This window comes from Bos javanicus, chromosome 7 (genome assembly GCF_032452875.1).
Source record: "Bos javanicus breed banteng chromosome 7, ARS-OSU_banteng_1.0, whole genome shotgun sequence".
Taxonomy (NCBI): Eukaryota; Metazoa; Chordata; class Mammalia; order Artiodactyla; family Bovidae; genus Bos; species Bos javanicus.
The window spans coordinates 80,436,762-80,462,828 of record NC_083874.1 but is presented as its reverse complement, the minus strand read 5'-3'; the positions used below and the strand labels follow the sequence as shown (position 1 = coordinate 80,462,828).

The window sequence follows — 26,067 nt, the reverse complement described above, 5'->3', positions numbered from 1 at the left end:
TTCTTCTATGCATTTAAGTTTCCATAAACTCATTGTATTGCTTTCTGATTTCTTCTTTAAAAATAAACAAACAACAACAACAAAAACCAAGAATCATACTGTAATTCATCATTCCACAACTACTTTCCCCCCCTTAATATGCCTTGATACCTATAAAAGGTAGACTTCACCATTTACCATGTGGGTCCAATGGACTCTGTCATTTTATGTCTTTAAATCTTTCTAAGTCGTTTTATAAGTACGATGTAGAATTGAGAAAAACAATAATAGTGAGAGGAAAAAGGCATGACAACTAGTAAGAATCCAAACAGCAAATTTCAAATTTTTATTCCATATTTTCCAGGTTTTTAAAGCACATATAGGGCCTCCCTGGTGGCTCAGTGGTAAAGAATCCATCTGCCAATGCAGGAGACCCAGGTTCAAACCCTGGCTCAGGAAGATCCCCTGGAGAAGGAAATGGCAACCCCATTCCAGTACTCTTGCATGGGAAATCCCACGGACAGAGGAACCTGGCAGCTACAATCCATGCAGTTGCAGAAGAGTTAGACACAAGTTAGTGACTAAATAACAGGCATATCCACCTGGAAAGGGCAACACACTATGAATCTAAGTGTGCATCAGCTGTCATGCAGGCACACGGATGATGTTCACTTATAAACACTAATTCTAAAGTTCAATACAGTTCTAATAGGTTCTAGCTTATCCTTATTTCTGGTTCTTCTCCCACTTGCGACGAAAATGCAATGTTTGAAGAACTTTTTGAAATCTTTTAAAGCTTATAATTTTCATAAAGAGAAGATAGCTATCTTCTTTGCTTCATAATTACAAAACATTTTCATACCTACATTTATAAAGACAATTCGAATAATCAGTCAAATGAGTACTTTTATTTTATATCATCTATTTTCTTTCACTCTCCTGCTTCAGCATCTATCCCCAAGCAAACAGTATCAAGTAAATTTCAGGGCACAAATATCATAAAAGACTACTCACATATGTGTTTTTAGCAAATCATGTTGGTTCCAATTCTTGTCACTAAGTACTGCATGATGGATGCATCTTTTGGAATAACACACTGGATAAGAATACTCCATTTCACTTTGCCCTCACAAATATATTATTCACACACACCTAAGACATATTATTTGCACACTCATAATCTGAGATTTTGTTTTATACAAGAAATTTCACTACTATCATTAGTATATAGAGCACTGCTATCCTTCTCTTCACATCCATCTTTAGAATAATCTAATAATGAAATGAAATGTCTTCTGTCAGTTTTTTTCTTTTTGCTATTATGAGGGAAAAGAAAAATTCTGAATTCTCAACTGTATTCACTTAAAGTCAGAAACAAACTACAACCGTGGCATCGCCAGTCTACTTTAATCTCTTCTTGAAAGATGATGTGACTGGCGAACACAATGAGAAAAATGAAGAATGATACGACAGTGACTTCCATCTCATTTCTGTATTTCCCGCTTCCTTCTTATTTTAGATTTTTACAGCCTGCTGGGAAATACTGATAAACAGTGATGAAATGATTCCTATCATGATGAGATAGTAAGGCACTCCAGACAAAAGCAAGATAAACATTATTAAAGATCTCAAAATGCATTTTAGATTTATAAAAGGGTCCAACGGGCCCATCTGGTGAATATAAGACTGAATACATTTTATTCTCCTTTTAAAAAAAAAGTAAATTTTCTCTTTGTTCTTTATAAAACCTTTAAAAAACTCAAAAGCTGAAAATAGGTCCAGTAAACCCTGATGGTATGGAATACTGAAGATGAAGGATTATTCCTTGGAGGCATTCTTTCAAAGCTGCTGAACAGCAAGTTAGCTATCTCCACTACTGAACATTCAGACTGTCTAGACTTTCAATGTTATAAACAATACTCCAATGAACAACCATATATACACATTCACGTAAATATTTTCAAGTGTTTCTCTAAGCCAGAGGAAATGCTTGAAGTGGAATTTCCAAATCATGGGACATGCATATTTTTAAATGCATGTTAAAATTAAAATGGCTTTTAATTAAAACTCAGGCCCGTTAACTCAGTGATGCCATTCAACCATCTCATCCTCTGTCATCCCCTTCTCCTCCTACCTTCAGTTTTTCCCAGCGTCAGGGTCTTTTCTAATGACTCAGTTCTTCATATCAGGTGGCCCCAGTATTGGAGTTTCGGCTTCAACATCAGTCCTTACAATGAATATTCAGGACTGATTTCCTTGAGAATGGACTGGCTGGATCTCCCTACAGTCCAAGGCACTCTCAAGAGTCTTCTCCAACACCACAGTTCAAAAGCATCAGTTCTTCAGTGCTCAGCTTTCTTTACAGTCCAACTCTCACTATAGTCCACATATAGTTGGACTATATGTGTCTCACACATATATGACTATTGGAAAAACCATACATTTGACTAGACAGACCTTTATTGGCAAAGTAATGTCTCTGCTTTTTAATATGCTATCTAGGTTGGTCATAACTTTTCTTCCAAGGAGCAAATGTCTTTTAATTTCATGGCTGCAGTCACCATCTGCAGTGATTTTGGAGCCCCCAAAAATAAATTCTGTCACTGCTTCCACTGTTTCTCCATCTATTTGCAATGAAGTAATGGGGCCAGATGCCATGATCTTAGTTTTCTGAATGTTGAGCTTTAAGCCAACTTGTTCACTCTACTCTTTCACTTTCATCAAGAGGCTCTTTAGCTCTTCTTTGCTTTCTGCCATAAGGGTGGTGTCATCTGCGTATCTGAGGTTATTGATATTTTTCCCCGCAATCTTGATTCCAGCTTGTGCTTCATCCAGCCCGGCATTTTACATAATGTACTCTGCATAGAAGTTAAATAAGCAGGGTGACAACATACAGCCTTGACGTACTCCTTTCCCGATTTGGAACCAATCTGTTGTTCCATGTCAAGTTCTAACTGTTGCTTCTTGACCTGCAAACAGATTTTTCTCAAGAAGCAGGTCAGGTGGTCTGGTATTCCCATCTCTTTCAGAATTGTCTACAGTTTGTTGTGATCCACACAAAGGCTTTGGCATAGTCAATAAAGCAGAAGTAGATGTTTCTCTGGAACTCTCTTGCTTTTTTGATGATCCAATGTGGCAATGTGATTGTTCCTCTGCCTTTTCTAAACACAGCTTGAACATCTGGAAGTTCACAGTTCATGTACTGCTGAAGCCTGGCTTGGAGAATTTTGAGCATTACTAGTCTGTGAGATGAGTGCAATTGTGCGGTAGTTTGAGCATTCTTTGGCATTGCCTTTCTTTGGGATTGGAATGAAAACTGACCTTTTCCAGTCCTGTGGTCTCTGCTGAGTTTTCCAAGTTTGCTGGCATATTGAGTGCAGCACTTTCACAGCATCATCTTCTAGGATTTGAAATAGCTCAACTGGAATTCCATCAATTCCACTTGCTTTGTTCATAGTGATGTTTCTAAGGCCTGCTTGACTTGGCATTCCAGGATGTCTGGCTCTAGGTGAGTGATCATACCATCGTGATATCCGAGTCATGAAGATGTTTTTTGTACAGTTCTTCTGTGTATTCTTGCCACCTCTTCTTTATATCTTCTGCTTCTGTTAGGTCCATACCATTTCTGTCCTTTACTGTGCCCATCTTTGCATGAAATATCCCCTTGGTATCTCTAATTTTCTTGAAGAGATCTCTAGTCTTTTCCTCTATTCTATTTCCTCTATTCCTCTATTCTATTGTTTTCCTCTATTTCTTTACACTAATCACTGAGGAAGGCTTTCTTATTTCTCCTTACTATTCTTTGGAACTCTGCATTAAAATGGGTATATCTTTCCTTTTCTCCTTTGCCCTTAGCTTCTCTTCTTTTCTCAGCTATTTCTAAGGCCTCCTCAGACAACCATTTTGCCTTTTTGCATTTCTTTTCTTGGGGATGGTCTTGATCACTACCTCCTGTACAATGTCATGAACCTCCATCCATAGTTCTTCAGGCACTCCATCAGATCCAATCCCTTGAATCTATTTGTCACTTCCACTGTATAATCATAAGGGATCTGATTTAGGTCATACCTGAGTGGTCCCTGCTTTCTTCAATTTAAGTTTGAACTTTGCAATAAGGCGTTCATGATCTGAGCCACAGTCAGCTCTCAGTCTTGTTTTGCTGACTGTATGAGAGCTTCTCCAATCTGATTTCACTACTGACCATCTGGTGATGTTCAGGTGCAGAGTCTTGTGTTGTTGGAAGAGGGTGTCTGCTATGTCCAGTGTGTTTTCTTGGCAAAATTCTATTAGTCTTTGCCCTGCTTCATTTTGCACTCCAAGGCCAAAACATACCCTTACCTATTAGTAAATTCAGTATTATCAAACTTTCTAATTTTAACAGTGTGATCTCATTGTCTAAATATGCACTCACTGCTTCATAAGGTTGACGTCTCTTCGTCAATTTCTTGACCCCTTTTCTTTTTCATCTTAATATCCTATCAGTGATCTCGAGTTTTTAGACTCAGACCTTTCACATATAAGCACATTTCTGAACGTACTCATAACACCAAGAAATAATACTTTCCTGAATGCTTGAATTCTTCTTAAATATATCCGACTAACAAAACCCCGAGAGTATACACTCACATCTCTAAAAGAAAGTTACTAAAGTATCTTCCAAGTAAACAATTTGAAATCACCTTTTGAAAAGGGACATTTAAAGTTACAAGAAAATGACACTTTTTAAATTTTAGAGTATAATTTTAAAACAGAATTTTTATCTATATAGGTTACAAATATACCGTAAAGAAAAAAAGATGATACCAACTATAAGTTATATCAGTTTTAAAATTCTAAGTGCTCTGCCAAGTGAAATCAACATAACATATTCATGACACTGATCTGACTTCCCAGAAAGGTTTTCACTTTAAAACAAAAATCTGAGTGGTTTGTTCTGCTCTAAAATCTACAATGACTTACTCTGTTGCTTTCAAAACTACATAATGAGAAAACACTTCCTGGTACAGTATGAAGCGAATGATTATTCAGAGACCTGAGAAGATTTATTAGGATGGGACAGTGATAGCAGAAAGATATGAAATGTTGACAGCATTTAGTGGCACTGAAGAGAAAGAACTGAGAAAATCTGGATGCTGCCTGAAAAGAACGAAACACTAAACTTAAACAAATTCACCTATTTTATATTTTTAAAACTGCATCATTCTCCTTTAAATGAGCCAGAGAAACAGAACAACAGCCTATATTAGTAAAAATGTACAATGTCCAGAATACAAATTGGATAGAAAGACCTAGAATAAGAACTTCCGTATAACGATTTAGAATATAGTGAATAAAATGTCCTAATAACATTTAGAAAGACGACTGTAATTATGAAGCCAACGATCAATTTGAACTAACTGCAATAACTCAAATGCCTAAAAATCTTTAAACAAGCTGGAAATCTAAGGGAAAAGAGCATAAACTTCAGATTATTTAGATACTAGTTTTAAATGCATTTTAGAAAAAAACTTCCTATTTCATGGCTATTTACACTCAATTTTATGGCTGCCAAAAAAATAAAAAAGAGAGAGACTGATTGTATTACTTAAAGATGATGGCACAATTTTCATTTAAAATTTTTCAGGTGAAATTTTCTTACTATAAAATATATAGTAGTCAATTTGGAAAGTATTTTAGCATGTGACATTTCCTGAAACTGTTTTACTGACAGAAGACATGGTTTAGAACAATCCTATTGAGGACAAATAAAAGGCTGGATAAAGTATAGAAAACTTGTACTTTACTTGAAGTATACTACTTGAAGCCACCTGACAACTAACAAGACAACAAGGAATTGGAGCTGGGGTAGGACAGAGGATAGAGGGCCAGGGAGGGTGTTTGCTGATTTCTGCTGCTTTCTGAGGGGATGCTGAGCACTATGAACAGCTTTAATCTGGATTGAGACACCAAAAGACTGCACACCAGGCAGAAGACTGGATCTGAAGTGAGAACTGTAGGCTTTGAATATTTGAACTTTTGAATCTTTAATCCTTTGAATTTCTGAACCTTCTCAAGCTCTGATGTGGACTAAGTGATGCCAGAACAACATTAGTGTGTTGAGATGTGACCCTTTTGGAGAAATATACATCAAATTATTTCTACAAATGATTTTGCAAATATAATGTGCAGAAGATAATCAAAATAAGCAGGCATTCAAAGAGATGCATGCATGAAAATGAACAGAAACAACAGTCAATAGAAAGAGACCCGCAAGGACTACAGACATATGAGTGAGTCATCAGACACAGACTTTGAGATAATTATCTTACCACATTCAAAAAGACAGAAAAGACTGTGAACTGATAGAAAACAAAAAGTGATTTTTAAAAAATAAATAATGATAGGTATGAAAGATACTAACAACACATAAGCTCAGATGTTTTTATTAAAGGCAAAAAAATTTTACAATACTTAATTCTTTCTGATTTTTGAATAAACATCAATGAGTAACTATTGCTGTTTATTAAGTATTTATCATCTGCTTGGTTCTCCTTAGAAATTTCATAAAGTCTTTATCTCATTTAATTTGTACAACATTTCTAAGGGGTAGGTATTATTTTGTGAAGAATATGAAGAAACTGAGGAGCACAGAGGTTATGAAACTTAGTTTAAGGTTAGTGGTTAAAATAACCAGGCTGGTGATCAAACCTATGACCCTGGGAGGTGATTAGGTCTTAAGGGCAGAGCCCTCAGGAATAGGCTGCTGCTGCTGCTAAGTCACTTCAGTCTTGTCCAACTTCGTGTGACCCCATAGATGGAAGCCCACCAGGCTCCCCTGTCCCTGGGATTCTCCAGGCAAGAACACTGCTAGTACTCTTATATAAGAGACCCCAGAGAGTCCCCGAAAGGGCTTCACAGAAAGCCCCCAATGCAGAATTGCAGCCTAGGGGAGTTGCTGGAATGAGCCCAGGCACAGAACACCTCAGAAGCAGAGCTTGGCCACGGAACAAACCACTGCGGGGACTGGGCAGCCTGGAGCCCTAGAGGCCCAACCCTTGCCCAGCAAAGCTATGGGAACAGGACTACTACCCCCTCAGGTCTGGAAAGCAGGACCCCTGTGCCCCAGTGGGCCTGGAAGGCAGAGCACTGAGCCAAAGCTTTAGCTTAAGATTTAGTCTTAAGGAAGAGCAATTTGAGAGCAACTGAGTGGAATTTGCCTTAAAATGAATCATACCTTAAGTCTCCCCCATATCTGATTTAGATAATGTTTAAATAAGACTTTTATAATTACAAAGTTAAACATATCATAAGTGTTCAAGTGAACGCTAACAAATGAAAAGGATTGCTCCTCTATAAAAAATGTCACCCACATAAACCTAAAAATTGAAATATGTAACATTTCCCTCTAGTTATAGTCATCATCTGCTTTCATTATACTCAATGGTAGAGCAAGAAAGGAATTTCTTAATTTTAAATCAAGCTATATGCGTATGACATTCAGCTTTACCAAAAGTTCAACATATTTGAGTAATTTTAATACTTTATAATGAAAGTGAAAGTCACTCAGTCAGGTCTGACTGTCTGCAACCCCACAGACTATACAGTCCATGGAATTCTCCAGGTCAGAATACTGGAGTGGATACCATTCCCTTCTCCAGGGGATCTACCCAACCCAGAGATCAAACCCAGGTATCCCACATTGCAGGCAGATTCTTTACCAGCTGAGCCACCAAGGAACACTAAACTTGATTGAAAAATTCTATCTGTTCTAAAGCACTGAAAAGGGCTGAGGTAAAACAAAACAAAACACATTACCTGCAGTAATCTCTTTGCTTAGCGACCTTGGCCAGGGACAAAATGCAGTCAATCGTTGCTAGGTGATGGACTGCTTTACACAAGGTGTGATAATGTTCATTGAAATTCCTACAGAATCAACAACAACAACAAAAAGGTGAGCAAATTGATTTCTTAGATCTATAAAAACTGTACAATTAGTAATCAGTTTGGTAGCTATGATGAGCATAAACAAATAACCAGGCACACAGCTAGCAGTTAAGAAAGGTGGAAATTACATTGAACTATTTTCTGTTTAATAACTTGATTATTGAGACTTTATTTGGAAAAAGAAAAATATATATATATATTTTAAAATAGTTTCTTTACAAAGATGTCTACTATTAATACCATATTGCACATTTCATCTGACCATGACCCTGAAGTCAGACCTAATTAACACTAATGTAGAGATTATTTTCATTTAACTTAAATGACATCACGAACTACCCAAATGGATCCAGCTTCCCTTTGCACATATCCTTCATACCATTGTCCAAACTAGGATAACAGTTTCAATATCTTCTCCTAAAATTTATTGGAAGTGTCTCAATGGTAGAGCTCATCAGGTCCACCTGATTTATTTATCTAACATTTAATGATAGAGTTGACACTACAATAAATTTTTTGAAGGTAAGCAAGAAGAAAGGTACCTTTTTTTAGTGATCTTCAGTTTTCTTATTAATAGTTCATATAGAAATTAAATATTAGACTTGTTTTTAAAAAGGTCACTTTAAATCTTTGGCTAATTAGGTAGCTGGTGATCTAAAAATTTAAAAGACTTGCAATGAAAGACTTATTCTAGAAAAAACATACGCTACATGTAGGGGTTTTCCTTTCCTTTTTTTGCTTAGATACTTTCATTATCTCTTATCACAGGAGTTCCTTATAACCTTCTAAAGATGCTCCTCTCCAAAAGAGATGAGTATTCTACTGAATGCATCTCTTAAAAAATATTTCTCTATTTAATACTGCGGGTTTCAGAAACTAAGAGATTTAATCTGTTTGCTTCTTAAATCCAAAAGTTTTTAGAGTGCTTCCTACTAGAAAAGAATATCCAGATTAAGCTACTATGTGATCAGTTATTCCAATATTATTACCATTGTACTGGTTTTTTAGAACCCATAATTTCTGACTTCTTATTAATATTAAAATAAGATATTCTATGTAAATGACTTTTCCAGATACTAGACCATTTTAAATATTCAGTTTTAATTCTAACTATTTGTGAATTACAGAGTATATTTACAGTATATTTTAAACTTCTTTGTCCAAGTAGATACAGCACTTGTTGTTCAGTTGCTAAGCTGTATCCCAAGGTGCCACGGACTGCAGCATGCCAGGCTTCCCTGTCCTTTCACTATCTCCCTGAGTTTGCTCAAACTCCTGTCCACCCATCTCACCCTCTGTCACCCCTTCTTCTGCCCTCAATCTTTTCCAGCATCAAGGCCTTTTCAAATGAGGCACCTCTTCGCATGAGGCAGCCAAAGTATTGGAGCTTCAGCTTCAGCATCAGTCCTTCCAATGAATATTCAGGGTTGATTTCCTCTAAGATTGACTGGTTTGATCTCCTTGCTGTCCAAAGGACTCAAGAGTCTTCTCTAGCACCACAGTTCAAAACCATCAATTCTTCAGTGCTCAGCTCTCTTTATGGTCCACCTCTCATATCCGTACATGACTACTGGAAAAACCATAGCTTTGACTAGATGGCCCTTTGTCAGCAAATTGAGAACCTCATAAACAAGGAGAGCATAATGAATATAATTTACCTATTTCCCCCAAATTAAAGTTACTCAGAAGGAACTATATGATTACCACTAACAATGTTAAGAGTCTGTGCAAAATACCAAACACAAAGGAGACTGGACCCTGACATTAAACAGGAGCACTCAGTTGCCACCTTAAAAATGATTCTTAGTTTTGAAGATGCCACGCGCTGTACGGACATAACGCTCCTGAGGGTGCCCTGTCACTTCTAGTCTAGCTTCAGTTTTAGATTTGACCACTCATCTACCCCTTGGACTGCAGCTGATGCTGTCCCTATTCTAATTACTAATCCATCTGGTCTTCCTATCCTGGCACTCTCTCTTTTGCGAGAAAGCAGCCATATTTGATATTTCTGCTCTTGCCTCTCTGGATCTGAGTGTTCAATATATATGTGCTGCTACTGCTAAGTCACTTCAGTCGTGTCCGACTCTGTGTGACCCCATAGTCGGCAGCCCACCAGGCTCCCCCATCCCTGGGATTCTCCAGGCAAGAACACTGGAGTGGGTTGCCATTTCCTTCTCCAGTGCATGAAAGTGAAAAGTGAAAGTGAAGTCGCTCAGTCATGTCCGACTCGTAGCGACCCCATGGACTGCAGCCTACCAGGCTCCTCCGTCCATGGGATTTTCCAGGCAAGAGATCTGTGGCACTACAGTAAAAAAATTTAAAAACAGCCTATTTTTTCTTATCCCCACTCTTCCTTCTCAGGTCCTGTCCAGGCCACTAATTTGTCACTACTCACCAGCCTTAGGTTGAGGTTAACTGTCCCTGATGATCTAACTTCCGGGATTGAAATGAGTAACTTAACTCTTGGTCAGTACCATTTCAGCTTAGTAACAACAAAAAAGGTAGGAAACAGAAGGTAAATTATTTAGCTGTGGACAACAATGTTCCTTCTCATGTCAACTGTATAAATAAGGCATGTGGAAAAAAAAATTTTAAGCTATCATAAACCTTAAACGTCACCATCACAACTCTTACAAAGCCTTGCTTGGCTTCTTGGTCTTTGTCTATTTGTTATTCTTGACCAAATTTCAAAGAGATCATTTTAGAAAAATGACACGCTGAAAAATGGACAATTCAGGCAACAATCCAATAGACTTGTGTTTACGTTATAACAACATACAACTTTACCACTAAGCCACCAAAAACAACTTCAATTAATCACTGTGATTTAATCTCAAAAGGTATTGCTGGGTCCATGGGAAGAAGATTAAAGACACTTGGGTTCTAAAGTTATTATGACAGTTTACCATCCGATGTGATTCAATAATATTTGAAGTTAATTAAAAAGGAGAATATTTTCTTTTCTATTTGCAAATGTATTTCTAAAATCCTTGAACTACTATATGAGACGTAATTTTATTCAATTGAATAATATTCAATAATCTTATTATTAAAGATTTTTCTAGTGAGATTATTCAATATCGAGAGCCCATCTTTTAGAACATGAAAGAAAAGACACTGTTTTTTGAGAGAGGGTTCCATTCACAGACTTTCTTACAGCCTTGATTTCTTGCAATATTTCAATATAAAGTAATGTGACTAATGGACAACTGTTAGTATCTCAGTAAGAGACAAAAACACTTGTATAGCTGGTATTCAATCCTCTGGTGTCAGGTTCAATGAGGTTAATCATTTTTGAAATGACATTATATTCACACCATCTGGCACCTCAATAAATAGTATGTCTAACAATCAATGCTATTCTCAAGTGGGGGTCTAACTGCAAATGTTGTAGCTAAATTTCAGCCAATATTCTTTCTTTGGATAAAAAAATTTATATTTTTCTATTTGAAAGTAATATATGTATATTACAGAAACTTTTGATATCATGGATCTACAAAGTACATTAAACTTCCAGTAATCTCACCCTCCAGAATTAATGTCAATATTTGAAGTTATTTATATATATATGGTCAATAGGCATATTAATAACAGCATATATTTAATATTTTAAAATACAAAAATGTGTATGCTGTGCATGTATGTGAATTTACACATACAGAACTGGCATCACATTTTTAATACTTTCATCCTTTCTTTACTTAGCAATATATCATATCATATTCTTCTGTGATGTTTTATTTAATGTTAGCTTACTCTCAGCAGCTCCCAACTCCAGCCAAGCCACAGTATGATGAGAGCAGGATTCTCCTGGGTTAATGGGGTAGAAGGGCCCAGGCAGAGGGCTGACACAGTGAGAATGGCGGGGTGTGAGAAGAGGACAGGAGAGGAAGGGGCAAATCAAAGAGATGTTTCAAAGAGAAAAAAGACAAACAGGAATTTGATAATAGATAAAGGGGAAAAAAGGAATAAAAAATCAGGATAGTGCGAAAATCTTTACCCTGGGAGATCTGAACTTTCTCTACGCTAGAAGCATGAAAGAACATAACCCAGACCTATAAAATCACATACACTATGCAGGCAGGGAAGACGAACAACCTCACCGAATCCCACGACCCTAGATACAGTCCCTGAAGCTTGAAAGGGAAAACATCAGTCCACTTTTCATATTCTCAGTGATATCACTAAGGGGAAAGTCAGGAAAACAAAAACTCAAGAGCCCTGAAAACCCTTAGCAAGGGTAATTGAAAGTAAGTTGGAAAAGGAAGTGAGTAGACCAAATTTCTATCCCCAGATTCAAGACTCAGAGTCAAGATAATCTCAAAAGATTCAGGGTAAGTGTACTGAAATCTCTTTCTGATCCTGTAATTCAAAACTGCTCTGGGCAACAAGAGATCCTACCAACCTACCACCTTTTAAAAACTGTCACATATTATCTTTTTTGTTCCTCTTTTTTCACTTGTCAGAGTTGTTACTTTAAATGGAAAAAAGTTCCCTGAAGACTACACTGAATATACTGTTTAAATTTTTAAAGAGCAAGACTGAGAGATTTCCCAGTGATGCCCATGGATTGATTCACCATAGGTGGGCTCTACAGCCTGACAGTATAGTGCACACGCCCTACCACCAGACACCCTGGGTTGAATCTGGGTTACAGTCTTATTGTGAGCAACTTATTCTTTAATTCTGTCACTCACCTTATTCATTTGCAAATTGGGGATGATAATAATATTTCACTCTTAGGGCTCTTGTGAAACAAAATGAGCTAATAAACAAAGTGCTTAGGTGACTGGTGGTCGGGAGCTGGCTTCTATGGACTCATGAAAGTCAACTGTGTGCACATCTCCTTTCAATCCAGGCCAGCAGGACCCTGTAATCAGTCCTGGATGGGGTAGTGACACCACAGAAATCGAACACTACTGCTCTCCAGAGAGCTGGGCATTCACCATTTATCAGAACACCACCAACTTAAAACTATTACGATGAACATGTGACTGCTAATAAATCCAGAATGAGATTCTTTGAGACAATGGCATGGATGCCTCCCCTCTAAATTTCATAATATAAAGGTAGAGGGCTATTCTAGATTAAAATATACTCATGAAACATAATAGACAAATGCAACATGTGAAAGGTTTTTTTAAATATGGGAGGAGGGGAAATCACAGTCATGGAGAAAAGACTTGTGGTTGCCAAGGAGGAGGGGGCTGAGGGAGGGAAGGACTGGGAGTTTAGGATTAGCAGATGCAAACTATTAAAAAGCAACAAGGTCCTAGTGTATAGCACAGGGAAATGTATTCAATATCCTATGATAAACCACAATGGAAAAGAATATAAAAAAGGAATGTCTATATGTATGTAACTGGGTTACTGTGGTATATACAGCAGAGTTTGGCATAACTCTGTAAATCAACTGTTAATCAATCAATTTCAATAAAAAATAAAAATAATAAAAATATGGGGAGAAGAGGAATTGAGACAATTTAATATTTAACTTAGTAGCTGCAGTCCATGGGTTGCAAAGAATCAGACACGACTGGGTAACTGAACAACAACAGTTATAGTTTCTCAGGTATAACAGTGGTAGCAAAATTATATAGCAAAGTGTCCTTATTTTTAGAAGATGTATGCTTAAGTATTTAGGGGCAAAGTGTTATAATGTCTAAAACTTACTTTAAAGTGTTTCAGAAAAAAAAGTGTGAGGGAGATATAAAACAAATGTAGCAAAATCTTAACACTTTAAATAAACCTAGGTAAAGAGTACAGACCACCTGACCTGTCTCCTGAGAAACCTGTATGCAGGTCAGGAAGCAACAGTTACAACTGGACATGGAACAACAGACTGGTTCCAAATAGGAAAAGGAGTACGTCAAAGCTGTATATTGTCACCCTGCTTATTTAACTTATATGCAGAGTACATCATGAGAAATGCTGGGCTGGAAGAAGCACAAGCTGGAATCAAGACTGCTGGGAGAAATATCAATAACCTCAGATATGCAGATGACACCACCCTTATGGCAGAAAGTGAATAGGAACTAAAAAGCCTCTTGATGAAAGTGAAGAGGAGAGTGAAAAAGTTGGCTTAAAGCTCAACATTCAGAAAAAGAAGATCATGGCATCTGGTCCCATCACTTCATGGGAAATAGATGGGGAAACAGTGGAAACAGTGTCAGACTTTATTTTTGGGGGCTCCAAAATCACTGCAGATGGTGACTGCAGCCATGAAATTAAAAGACGCTTACTCCTTGGAAGAAAAGCTATGACCAACCTAGACAGCATGTTAAAAAGCAGAGACGTTATTTTGCCAACAAAGGTCCGTCTAGTCAAGGCTATGGTTTTTCCAGTGGTCATATATGGATGCGAGAGTTGGACAATAAAGAAAGCTGAGCGCCCAAGAATTGATGCTTTTGAACTGTGGTTTTGGAGAAGACTCTGAGAGTCCCTTGGACTGCAAGGAGATCCAACCAGTCCATCCTAAAGGAGATCAGTCCTGAACATTCATTGGAAGGACTGATGCTGAAGCTGAAACTCCAACACTTTGGCCACGTGATGCAAAGAACTGACTCATTGGAAAAGACTCTGATGCTGGGAGGGATTGGGGGCAGGAGGAGAAGGGGACGACAGAGGATGAGATGGCTGGATGGCATCACCAACTCGATGGACATGAGTCTGAGTGAACTCCGGGCGTTGGTGATGGACAGGGAGGCCTGGCGTGCTGTCATTCATGGGGTCGCAAAGAGTCAGACACGGCTGAGCGACTGAACTGAACTGAAAGAGTACAGAAATCATCATTTCAACTTTCCCATAGATTTGAATTTTTTCAAGATACAAAGTAGGGGGAAATAGGTAAAGGATGCAAAAATATAAGAAAAAAAATTAAACGTAGATAGTGGGTTGGCCAAAACGATCGTTCGAGTTTTCCTGTAACATTGTACAGACTTTGTTTCCTGTAACAACAAACTTTTTGGCCAATGCAATAAAACAACTAACCCAAACTTGTCCAACTCTGAAAATGTTAAGGCTTTATACAAGAAAAGTAAACAAAATCCAAGGTGGAATTTCAAAGTGACACTACTAAACATCCTTAGCAACAAAATGTTAGTACAGTAACAAAAAGTATATTTGGTCTCTTACCAAAGACTAAGATGAGTTTACATTTCAATAGATTAAAAATAAAATCAGAGAACACATGTACTCAACTATTTTATGGCAGGTCACAAGCAGTAATCTCTACTTTTCTTTTTGGTGGAAAGATTTTCCGGTCTATTTCTCATAGCAAAAAGTCAGATTACATTTTTCATTGTAAACTCACTCTAGAAAAGCAAGCCATTCAGCACTGCAGTCAAGGACTAGCTGCTCCCGGAGCTGATTCAGATGTCTGTAATTTTCTACAATAAAAGGAGAGTGAAAGCGGCTCACAGCTTTTGTGCTAGAAGAAGAGAAAAAACATAAAATAGGAAATCAAGGTTACTAAGAAGTCAGTAATGCCATCACTTCAGAAAATTAAAGTAGTTATTTATTATTCTCTGATGAACCTTGAAAGTAAATAGCTGTAAATAGAGAACATTCTTTAATTATGATCCTAAACTTTATTGACTCCAAAGATCTTTAAATAAAGTATTTGAAGTTCAGAGTACTTTGTTATGAAGCTTTTAAAATTCAAGTTATATCCATATGACAAAAATCAAAGTTTAGAATTTCTGTTAAAGAGGTTTTTTCTGTAAATTATACAAAATGAAAATGTTTGGTTTAAAAAAAAAAAAAAAGATCAGAAGCAAATATAACAAAGTTCAGTCCTAACAAATCAGAGAGTTAAATATATTGGTGAAGGTCATATCATTTTTTATATTTCATACATTTCTGTATGATTAAAGTATTTCAATTTAAAAAAAAAGCATTACAATGAACAGCAATGCATTAATTCAGGAGGCAGTCAAAGAAGGGTTCACGGTCCAACTGCAGATTCACAGTGACCCTGGATGGGAAGAAATATCATCTACTCCTCTTCTGAGCTTGCAAACAATCTCTGCTTCCTCATCAAGAAGCTACAGAACACAATGGTGGATGCTATGGGTCCCCAGTCAGAGAATCCGCAGTAAGATTCCAACTCTGTCACTTACTCGTTATCTATGTGACTCTGGGCCAATAAAACTGATTTTGTCTAAATTAAAAACTTTCCTCACCTATCAAATGGCCTCACCTATCAAATGGGGATAACAACAGTATCTACCTCATGAAAAGTGAAAATGTTACTTGTACAGTCATGTCCAATCTTTCCATGGACTGTAGCCCACCAGGCTCCTCTGTCCATAGAATTCTTCAGGCAAGAATACTAGAGTGGGTAGCCAGAGCATCCTCCCGACCCAGGTATTGAACAAGGATCTCCTCCACTGCAGGCAGATTCTTTACCGTTTGAGTCACCAGGAAAGCCCATGGGTACTGTAGGGAGGATCAGATAGTGCTCAGCAGAGTAATTATGTCACTAGTACTCAATGATTTCCTAAAGGAAATCAATCCTGAATATTCATTGGACAGACTGATGCTGAAGCTCCAATACTCTGGACACCTGATGCAAAGAACTGACTCATTAGAAAAGACCCTGATGCTGGCAAAGATTGAAGGCAGGAGGAGAAGGGGATGACAGAGGATGAGATGGTTGGATGGCATCACCAACTTGATGGACATGAGTTTGAGCTACTTCTGGCAGTTGGTGATGGACAGGGAAGCCTGGCGAGCTGCAGTTCATGAGGTCACAAAGAGTCAGACACAACTGAGCAAATGACCTGAACTGAACTCAATGTTAGGAGCCATTCCACTGTGGTAGTGATTACTGCTTATTGATGCTATTACTATGATGGAAACTTCAAGAAGAAAAGGTCAAGGTTGAGTGATAGGTAGGTGATGACAGAGTGTACTCTGATCTCTGTTTGCACACTCACTCCTGTTAACACATGGTCACAATTATCTTTAATTTGGCAAGTTACTGAAAATGAGCCTTTTGCATTTGAAATCTGACTAGTGATATTTTAACTTACTCCTGTCAAGGCTATGGTAGCTAAACAGATAAAAAATACCTTCCCAACCACATTTATTCATTTGATTTATATCACTGAAATGTTGAAAAGATGCTGGTATTGATTTATGCCTTGCTTATTGCTTTTAAAGTATGTTATCTAGATTTCTATGCAAACATATTAATCATAGCTTTTTCTTCTGACAAAACTCATTTAGTGAGACATTTCAGTGGTTGTTCTAGACAGATTAACACGATTTCTAGTAATTTCTCTTCATAAAGTGTATTACCATTCATTAGCTGTAGTATAGGACAAGAATTGGTAAAGGAAAGAATGCCTGCAGAAGAAGAAAACATTCCCTATAATCAACAATATGTGAAACTCAATTACAGCTTCTGGTAAAAAAAATAAAGGATGGTATTAGAGCTAAAGAAACCCATGATTATGCTTTCAGGATCCTTTGATAGTGGCCATGGATAACAGGGTTTTTTATTAAAATAACAAATTAATAATCATTCACACATCATGTCAAAATCATGTCAAAATTTCCTTCCACTCTTAACATAGCATTCCTCACACCATCACCAGCTACTAGTCCCTATTCTACTATCTTAGGAAAATGTAACATTTTCATCTCAAGTTGATACAAACATTCTAACAGTAGTAATAAATATTTCTGAAACAGTACCACTCACAAGAGGAAATAAATTTCCCTAAAACCACTTCTTTAATGAGTCACCTCTTGAGGATTAATGCCTAACCAAGAAGACAAGGCAGGGTCTCACTGTGGTTCTCTAATTTTGTTTCTGATTAATTATTTTCATGAATCCAAGACACAATGTTAAAAAAGAACATGTAAAGAACTAGTGTAACTACTGCCATGGAAAGCAGTAAGAACAAAGAAAGGCAGAGCTCAGTGAGGCAGAAAATGAAGTGTCAGCTTCTTAAAAGAATGTCAGGTACAGCATTCATCAAGAAGTTCAAGCGACCAAATTAATCTTATAATTGAAGGTTCTGCAACTTTCTCTTTTCCTGTGTTTAAAGTGTACTCTGAAGTATAAGGATAAAATAATAATTCACAAAACAAGGAAACAAATATATACAAATAAGATACCTTTTGGACAAATGTTTAAAAATCAATGATTAAAAGAGTTTAAGATAATTATTTCTCTAATTTAAAGTTCCACAAGGAAACTGAAGGGCAAGAATTGCTTTTAATGTCAAGGATGTGCTTTTAACAGTCCAGAAGCATGAAGGTAATTTATTTATTATAATCTACATGAATAATAAAAAACATGTATTTTTAAACTTACCTTCCAATCTTAACCCAATCAGTTGGTATACAAGATACAGCAGAATTCTTTACTTCAATCATAAACTAAAATAAATACAAATAAAGGTTAGATATTTAAAAGATTAGCCATTATATTTTTAAATCTTCCACAAAACTGTGCTGCGATAGTCTAGCAAATATCATTCTAAACATTCAAAATAAATCTAGCACTGTTATTGGGAGAGTTCATATATGTCTGTACAACCAAATATTAATAATTAGGGTTTCAACACTTAGGAAAAAGTACCATTTGTACTAAGCAAAAAGGTTGTAATAAAAAATATAACCTGGTGATTTAATACCTGTAACGCTGTTACATTCATACTACAAATGGTGATTTTTCCTTAATGACCTTTTTAATTCATTTCATTTATTAGCAGCATTTATCTTAAGAATTCTATGACTCAGTAATAAGACTGAACCTCTAAATACATAAAATTTTAGAATATTTTATTATTAGACATTATATCAGTTTGAGACATGGCTAATCCCTTATTCTGAACAGAAGAGGATTTATTATAATAGCTTTTATCCAAGAAACCTAAGTCCTTTAAAAGTATCATCACAGAAAGCACTTAACCCCTCAGTAATTAAGGAAGGAAGAGATTTCTTCACATGAGTATTTTCTTTAAGTTTTCACTTATATGAACTATTACAGATCCAACTGTACTCTACAAGCTTTTCTGAAATCAACCAGGAAGTAAATGAAATCACTATTTTTATCACACCTTCCATTTTTCACACAAATTATATATCATCTCCTTTTCCTGCTCACATTTCTGTATTATTACAGTGAAATTTAATGTTTCATTTAAATAAAAATACACCTATTTTGTATGGGATGGGACCCAGAAATTCTAGAGTTGCCATTAATTTTGAGATGACTACAGGAACTTTGTCACATATGTTTTACAACATTTAGGTATTTATAACATGCATATTATTAATAGTATCAGTCTGGCTTTTGAGTTTACTTTTCTGTTAATAGGAACACTTTAGCTTTTATATTCATTATAATTGGAATCAATGGTTAACCTAAAATCTATTTTGTCCTCACTTTAAAAAAAATTCCACTATCCTGAATCAGCATCACTACTGCTTTTCTTGCCTTCCTGGCCTCAGCCAACCTTAAAGAACTTGTCTACATTCACTTTCTCTACCTCACATTCAACCTGCCCAGGAGACCACTGCCTTGAGGGCAAGCATTATGTCTGATTCTGGACTTCTAGCAGCCAGTACATGTTCAGTCTAGTTCCTTAAATGAAGGAACCAAGTATAGTATGGTTTTTTTCACTTGTTTTCCTCCGAAACAGCTCTCACAGAGATCATTAAGTATATAATTAATTGTAAATTCAAAAAAAAAAAAAAGAATTTTTATCCTTAGCAACGATTTTGCAACTAATGAAGTCCTCCTGTATAGAGGATATTAATACAATTTCAAATCTGACATATCCAGTTAAAGAAAAGAATTTTTAAAATCTCTCCTTTGGCTAAAAAAAAGTAACTGGGGGGGGGAGGGGACAAAATAAATATCACTAATGAGAAAGATAAAATCTCTCGAAGACTATGCTAAAAAATATTCTGCTTAAATATTTTGAAATCTTCTATGAGAAAACATATTGGTGTTTTTATACAATAATTGTGGGAGGAGATAAGCCAAAGGCAAACAGCAAAATTCGGGACCACAGTAGACCACTAACATTTGGGAATAATACATATAACACAGAGCTCCACAGAAATTACTGCCTAAATGATAGTGGAAATATTGAAAAGAAGCTAAACCTGCCTCAATGAGGTCTCTGGGCAGCCAGCTGGAATACTGTGCTTGAGTTATGCACCATAACTATGCAGCATGACGGCTCTGAATTCAGACCCATGCCCTATACACATTACTAACTGCCACCGGTCACACTCCTTTGGAGCACCCTGGGAACAGTTTAGACCAGGGGTCCTCAACCTTCAGGGTCTAATGCCTGATGCTCTGAGGTACAGCTGACGTATTAGTAACAGAAATAAAGTGCACAGTAATTGTAATGCACCTGAATCATCCTGAAACCCTCACCCACCGCCCACTAACCTGGTTCATGGAAAAACTGTCTCAACAAAACGGGTCCCTGGTGCCAAAAAGGTTGGGAACTGCTGATTTAGACCATAACTGTTCAATCTTAAAGTATCCAGGGTCTACTCTAAGGACCACAGCTCCTCAAGCAAGCCCTTTACAGAGTCAATACTGGATGGAAAACGGTGAGAATCAGGAAAGCCACGTGGACCCCCTGTTTGTTAAACTCCCGGGGTCACTTTCTCAGGTGCTGGTGCTGTGTCCTCTTGTGTTTCTCCTCAGCATTGTCACCAATGAGCAGTTTTTCTCAGTTCTACAGTAGTTATGGGATAGGAAATTTTCTATTTCTTTTCAATGAACATTCTAAGGATGAGCAGACAAGCCTTTTGTTTAGAGACTTTACTGCTAAAGGAAACTAACAAAAACTGGAAATTAACATGTATGTCAGAAATTTTAGAGAGTTCTCATAGAAACTTTCCTTGCTCTATGGTTTGTGACTTTGTTTCTTAGGTGTTGATGTGAAAAATCTGTCCAGATTCATTCTAACAATCTCTCATATTCTTCTGCTGGGATCCAGTTCTGTCTTGGTTAAATGTCAGATACTGTTACTCAAACTACAGCCCATGGAATCAATGGGCTGGAATCATTGTTAAGTTTGCTGAAATTCACTCATTTCAGAAACTGCTCTCTGTTCTCTCCAAGGCCACACTTCACCCATTCCTATTCTCCCCTCTTTCTCATTGTTTCTTAAGAATTCACAAATATTTTTTTATTTAGATGTAAGATATAACAGATTGCATTTCAAGTCTCAATCATGCTAAGCAGATATCTGGATATGCTGCATCCTGTGAATTAGTAACTTTTTTTCTAAAGATGTTCCAATAATATTTATTCCCTTTTCCTTTAAGAAAACTACTAGTCAAAACTGTCCCAAATCTAAGTATCACCCCATGCCTATTCCATATTTGATTCAATGTTGAGATATAATTCTCCCCACACATAAAAGATGAGAGACCCTATAACAGAAACAATGAACTATGTAAAGCTATGTAAGTTTCTACTTTCATTATTTTCTTCCCAGGATTTTTTTTCTTTCACTATTTTCTAAAACAATACTGTCAGATGAAGGTGTGACAGTCACTCAGTTGTGTCAGACTCTTTGCCACCCCATGGACTGTAACCTGCCAGGCTCCTCTGTCCATGGGATTCTCCAGGCAAGAATACTGGGGTGGGTTGCCATTCCCTTCTTCAGGAATACTATCAGAGTCAGACACAATAATTCACCATAGGCAATAAGGCTTAGTATTCTCATCAGTACATAAAAACCGGGAACAAAGTGAAAAAAATGAATAGAGCAAAAAGTAACACTGGTGTGACAGTTTATTTTTACTAGCAAACTCACGTACCAACAGGGCTATTATAACAGGTATTTTAACATATATTACAAAAGTTATATGTATGGAAATAAGCTTTCAGCTAGAAGAGAAGGGTATAAAATAAGCAGCACATATATATAATACAAGAGTTTTCCCTCCCAGCTCCTTCACTTCTCAGAGGGAATCATATTTGATGAAGTCTGTTCTACTCCTTTAAATATCTCTAAATTTTGTTGATACCTTTAGTACAAATATTTAAACAGAATTTGATTATAACAATGCTGGCTACTTAGAATTTATTTGATGTTTGAATGAACAGCATCACTAATTCCCAAAAAAATGTTATAAAAGTGATTCTATAATGAAGTACTATGGAGAAGGAAATGGTAACCCACTGCAGTTTTCTTACCTGGAAAGTTCCATGGATAGAGAAGCCTGACAGGCTACAGTCCATGGGGTTGCAAAGAGTCAGACACAGCTGAGCACACATTCAATTCGAATGAAGTACTATCAAGATTTTAGAGGTTTAAAAAAAAAAACAAAACAAGAATCTATCCTTTTGTTAAAAACTAAAAAATTTCCTGTCTCAACCTCATCACCTTAATTTAGTAAAAGTTAACAATAATTAGATAATTTACCTTCCTTGATAATCCTTTGTAATCCAATTACTTGATCTCCATGCTGTGCTTTTTCTTAAATGTCAGTGCTATACTGTCAATGCTAATCTACTATCCCTTACGAATTTTTGATAAGTTTTCCCCATTTTAACTTTAAAACTCCAACTGAATCTAGGGCTGTCTTTCAAAACCTTACGTTTTATTTCAATCTGAACAGTACAAGCTCTCAAATGTCTGGATTTTATCAAATAAAATCTATGATGTTGATAAACCCTTGTGTTAACACTGTTTGTGAGCTGAGTGAAATGACAGCATGGTATAAAGATCAGAAACAGGGAGACCTGGGCTGGAAATAAGGTTCTAACTTGGGCAACTTATCTCACTATATTATGCCAAGTCTGAGTTTTCTTTCCTGAAAAACTGGAAAAAACCCTTTTGTGTTGTTACAAGGATTCAGTAAAGCACTTAAAACCATTCCGAACTTTAACAAGTGCACAACAAATGGTAACTATATTACTATTATTAAGTGAATAATACTGCGAAGTGCTTTATGATTAGAAAGTACTTTCATGCTTTTTAACTCATTTGGTCTTTGTAGTAGTCTCACTTCAGAGGTGACTCTTCCATGGTACAGAGCATGTAAGCGGTAGAACTGGAAGATTTCGCCACTATAATACCAGGTAACCACTTTTCTACTACACATTTTCATTAATATATTAAGCAACTTTGATCATCTCACTTCCAACAAATAGACCAAAACAGTGGTGCTGAGGTCACTTGTCACTTTGCAAGATCATAATTATATACTCCGATGCTGTAAAGAGCAATATTGCATAGGAACCTGGAATGTCAGGTCCATGAATCAAGGCAAATTGGAAGTGGTCAAACAGGAGATGGCAAGAGTGAATGTCAGCATTCTAGGAATCAGCAAACTAAGGTGGACTGGAATGGGTGAATTTAACTCAGATGACCATTATATCTACTACTGTGGGCAGGAATCCCTTTGAAGAAATGGAGTAGTCATCATAGTCAACAAAAGAGTCCAAAATGCAGTACTTGGATGCAATCTCAAAAATGACAGAATGATCTCTGTTAGTTTCCACGCCAAATTATTCAATATCAAATAATCCAAGTCTATGCCCTGACCAGTAATGCTGAAGAAGCTGAAGTCGAATGGTTCTATGAAGACCTACAAGACCTTTTAGAACTAACACTCAAAAAAGATGTCCTTTTCATTATAAGGGACAGGAATGCAAAAGTAGGAAGTCAAGAAACACCTGGAGTAACAGGTAAATTTAGCCTTGGAGTACAGAATGAAGTACCGAAATCAGATTGATTATATTCTTTGCAGCCAAAGATGGAGAAGCGCTATCCAGTCAGCAAACACAAGACTGGGAGCTGACTGTGGCTCAGATCATGAACTCCTTATTGCAAAATTCAGACTGAAATTGAAGAAAGTAGGGAAAACCACTAGACCATTCAAGTATGACCTAAATCAAATCCCTTACAATGGTAGTAACAAACAGATTCAAGGGATTAGATCTGATAGAGTGCCTGATGAACTATGGACAGAGGTTCATGACATTGTACAGGATACAGGGATCAAGACCATTCCCAAGAAAAAGAAATGCAAAAAAGCAAAATGGCTACCTGAGGAGGTCTTACAAATAGTTGTGAAAAGAAAGGAAGTGAAAAGCAAAGGAGAAAAGGAAAGATATACCCATTTGAATGCAGAGTTCCAAAGAATAGCAAGGAGAGATAAGAAAGCCTTCCTCAGCAATCAATGCAAAGAAACAGAGGAAAACAACAGAATGGGAAAAACCAGGTATCTCTTCAAGAAAATTAGAGATACCAAGGGAACATTTCATGCAAAGATGGGCTCAATAAAGGACAGAAATGGTAGGGACCTAACAGAAGCAGAAGATATTAAGAAGAGATGGCAAGAATACACAGAAGAACTGTACAAAAAAGATCTTCACGACAGATAATCACGATGGTGTGATCACTCACCTAGAGCCAGACATCCTGGAATGCGAAGTCAAGTGGGCTAAGGAAGCATCACTATGAACAAAGCTAGTGGAGGTGATGGAATTCCAGTTGAGCTATTTCAAATCCTAAAAGATGATGCTGTGTAGGTGCTGCACTCAATATGCCAGCAAATTTGGAAAACTCAGCAGTGGCCACAGGACTGGAAAAGGTCAGTTTTCATTCCAATCCCAAAGAAAGGCAATGTCAAAGAATGTTCAAACTACCACACAATTGCACTCATCTCACACGCTAGTAAAGTAATGTTCAAAATTCTCCAAGCCAGGCTTCAGCAATATGTGAACCGTGAACTTCTAGATATTCAAGCTGGTTTTAGAAAAGGCAGAGGAACCAGAGATCAAATTTTCAACATCCGCTGGATAATGGAAAAAGCAAGAGAGTTCCAGAAAAACATCTATTTCTGCTTTATTGACTACGCCAAAGCCTTTGACTGTGTGGATCATAATAAACTGTAGACTCTGAAAGAGATGGGAATACCAAACCACCTGACCCGTCTCTTGAGAAACCTGTATGCAGGTTAGGAAGCAACAGTTAGAACTGGACATGGAACAACAGACTGGTTCCAAATAGGAAAAGGAGTACATCAAGGCTGTATATTGTCACCCTGCTTATTTAACTTATATGCAGAGTACATCATGAGAAACGCTGGGCTGGAAGAAGCACAAGCTGGAATTAAGATAACCTCAGATATGCAGATGACACCACCCTTTTGGCAGAAAGTGAAGAACTAAAGAGCCTCTTGATGAAAGTGAAAGTGGAGAGTGAAAAAGTTGGCTTAAAGCTCAACATTCAGAAAACAAAGATCATGGCATCTGGTCCCATCACTTCATGGCAAATAGATGGGGAAACAGTGGAAACTGTGGTAGACTTTATTTTTTCAGGCTCCAAAATCACTGCAGATGGTGATTGCAGCCATGAAATTAAAAGACATTTACTCCTTGGAAGGAAAGTTATGACCAACCTAGACAGCACATTAAAAAGCAGAGACATTACTTTGTCAACAAAGGTCATCTAGTCAAGGTTATGGTTTTTCCAGTGGTCATGTATGGATGTTACAGTTGGACTATAAAGAAAGCTGAGTACTGAAGAATTGATGCTTTTCAACTATGGTGTTGGAGAAGGCTCTTGAGAGTCCCTTGGACTGCAAGGAGATCCAACCAGTCCATTCTAAAGGAGATCAGTCCTGGGTGTTCATTGGAAGGACTGATGTTGAAGCTGAAACTCCAATACTTTGGCCACCTCATGCGAAGAGCTGACTCATTGGAAAAGACCCTGATGCTGGGAAAGACTGAGGGCAGGAGGAGAAGGGGATGATAGAGGATGAGATGGTTGGATGGCATCACCAACTCAACAGACATGAGTTTGGGTAAACTCTGGGAGTTGGTGATGGACAGGGAGGCCTGGAGTGCTGCAGTTCGTGGGGTCACAGAGTTGGACACAACTGAGTGACTGAACTTAACTGAACTGAATTATATAGTGAAACCAAGAGATAAAATTAAGGATTTGGTATTTGCCGGTTCAGGGGAGGAGTGAGAATAAATATACACATTATGATTTCATAGAGTTCTACTCAGAATCCATTATGAAATGTGTATAATATCTTAACTTCATTTAGAAGACAGGCTGACTTAATCAATAGTATATTAATAAACATTTTAATAAAAGATTATAATTTATTATAGAGTGTCTTCTTTCAAATAATTATACAAATTAACACTCT

General features: G+C 37.0%; 1 protein-coding gene across 3 annotated transcripts in view; it reads right to left on the bottom strand.

The window, feature by feature from the left end:
• Positions 1-26,067, bottom strand: part of MSH3 (mutS homolog 3) — a 183,405-nt gene that overhangs the window by 64,036 nt on the left and 93,302 nt on the right. For all 3 annotated transcript variants that reach the window (XM_061424296.1, XM_061424297.1, XM_061424298.1), the window contains exons 16-18: positions 18,230-18,294; positions 15,215-15,331; positions 7,774-7,881 (exon numbers count right to left, since the gene is read on the bottom strand). In XM_061424296.1, coding sequence (XP_061280280.1) covers positions 7,774-7,881; positions 15,215-15,331; positions 18,230-18,294 — 290 coding nt within the window. The remainder of the gene's footprint in view (positions 1-7,773; positions 7,882-15,214; positions 15,332-18,229; positions 18,295-26,067) is intronic.